General features: G+C 58.2%; 1 protein-coding gene across 1 annotated transcript in view; it reads right to left on the minus strand.

Moving 5' to 3' along the window:
• Window positions 1-221, minus strand: part of CENPM (centromere protein M) — a 7,781-nt gene extending 7,560 nt beyond the window's left edge. Inside the window, exon 1 of the mRNA XM_009290128.2 lies at window positions 183-221. Coding sequence (XP_009288403.1) covers window positions 183-221 — 39 coding nt within the window. The remainder of the gene's footprint in view (window positions 1-182) is intronic.
• Window positions 222-2,220: the final 1,999 nt, after the last annotated feature.

Consider the following 2,220-nt stretch of genomic DNA (forward strand, 5'->3'; position numbering starts at 1 on the left):
GGCTTCTAGTCAGGCGCGGGGGGGTGTCCCGGCCGCAGTGGGGCACCTCGGGTGGGGTTTGCGCGGGGCTCTGGTACCCTCCGGGCGTTCAGGTGCCTCACGGCCTGAGTAATCACTGACAACCGCGGTACCGACTGCTAATCCCGGTAGAACTCTGCAAAGCAACTGCGTTCCTGCAGTACCCAGGCGCCCCGCGGGTCGATCGTGCCCGAGGCACTCATCGGTGGCGCCAGACGATGCTCGAGGGTTTCAAAGCCGCGTCAGAGGGGTCTCAGCTGGCCTCACCTTGGCTCTCCAGGGGTATCATGGGCAGCCCTAAGCTTCCAAGAAGCAAAGTCCTTATTTGCAGGGCTGGGCTGTCCCCCTGGTCCTTTGCGCGCTAAATTGTTCTGTGCAGGGTTTTGCAGCAGCTCCAGCAGCCCCGACCTCCGTCTTACCCCTTCCTGGGCAGCTTCCCCCTCGCCCCCCTGGCTGGCTGGCCTCTGCCCAGCCTGGCGCTCCCCTGCCCCTGATACCGGCAGGAAGGGGCCCATGCAGAAGCACTGCAGTTACGGATGTAGGCTGAGCTTTTCTCATGCCAAGGTCAGAGCGGGAGGATGACGTGCAGTGATGTAAAGCCCTCGGAGGCCCAATGTCCCTTGGTGACCTGTGGTCCACCTTGCTGCATCTCTCGTTCTTTGCCTCGTCCCCAGGTTCGGCTCCAGCTCGGTGTGGAAGAGGGTCCAGGACCCCCTCAGCTGCCTGCTGGGGGCTGGGGCTCCCTGCCCCTTCAACCAGGGCACCTCCAAATGGCAAGAGATGTGCCAGGGGGAGGAAGAAGGCCGCAGGAGGACAAAGACATGTCTCGGATGTGGCGAGCTGGAGAGAGGAGGCGGAGGGGAGAGAGGGGGGGGTTTAATGTAAGCTGACATCACATGGCTGCCGTGGCTTTTTTGATCTTGACAAAGGCAGACAGTTCCGCTCGTTGCCAGCATGAGACAAATTACAGGTGAAGCAGAAGAGATTACAGGATATTTCTGGTTGTTATTGAGTTTGGTGGGGGGAAGGGAGGACGAATCCAGTGCAGACGTGTCCTAAAGATGGGAGGCAGGCAGATGGGATAAATAACAAGAGCCAGCTCCCGGGCCGGGGGAGCATAGAGAGCAATTTGGACAACACTGCTTTTGGGCTGCTGAGGGTGTAGAAATACGTTAAAAGCTGCAGCACCCACCTAAAAGGTGTTTCTCCTCTTTCATCCCCCTGGTACTCCCCCTTGCCTGCTCTCCGGCCCTGCGGAAGGACCTGGGTGGCTTCAGTGTCCGGTCGGGGACATGCTCGCTGTCCCCTCTGTCGCTGCAGGGTTCTGGTGACACCGGTGCCTGCTGAGGTTCAGCATGTCCAGATGAGCTACCACCAATCCCACAGTTATTTTTACTTGTCCCCAGCAGGTTTCTTGGCCGTCCCTTGGCAGACTTCCCCCTGCAGGGCTGACCCCCACCCTCTGTGTGGGGACACAGAGATTCACCCCGCTCCCTCCTCCGCGTGCCCTACCTTCACTGCGCCATTTCACCAGGGGAACACCTCCCCCTTAGCCACTTACTAATGAAGGACCCTTGGGTGCACAGCCCACCTGAGGGTGACTTGGAAGGGGACAGTGGTAGTGCTGATGGTCCCTGCCTGAAAGTCCAGGCTTTGGCACAGCCAATTTCCTCCTGGGATGCAAAGCCATTGCTCGACAGCTGGCACGGCGAGCTGTGCCAGGCAGATTCATTTTGCTTTCCTTCCTCTTTGAAACGCAGGCAGGGATGCTCCGTGGGGGGGTGCAAAGCCTGCAGAGCAAGCTCAGGTCTGTGGAGAACCAGGGGGGAGAACAGGAGTCATCATCCTGCACCCTTGTTGGCTATTTACCCATGGGCTAAGGGGTGTAAACCAGATCTAATGTCAAAGGGTAGCATTTAAAAACTGCTTTTCATGGTAGAGGATGGCATAAGGAGGTGGAGACTCAGGCTGGCAATGTGCCTGCAGCTCTCGTCTAGATCTGTAGCTTGGCAAGGAGAGGAGGGGAGAGGGATGAGACATGGTTGATGTTCGGGCTGGGGTGTATTTTACGTATCACTGCGTGACTATGTCAGGCTGTTTCACCTCTCTCTGCCCTGTTTCCAGTTTGCAAAGCGGGAATAATGAGTCGATCTCCGCTTCCGAGCAGTGCAGAAGAGCTGAAGCAGGGGTGTCAGTGCACTG

Source organism: Aptenodytes forsteri, unplaced genomic scaffold, assembly GCF_000699145.1.
Source record: "Aptenodytes forsteri isolate BGI_AS27 unplaced genomic scaffold, ASM69914v1 Scaffold284, whole genome shotgun sequence".
NCBI lineage: Eukaryota > Metazoa > Chordata > Aves > Sphenisciformes > Spheniscidae > Aptenodytes > Aptenodytes forsteri.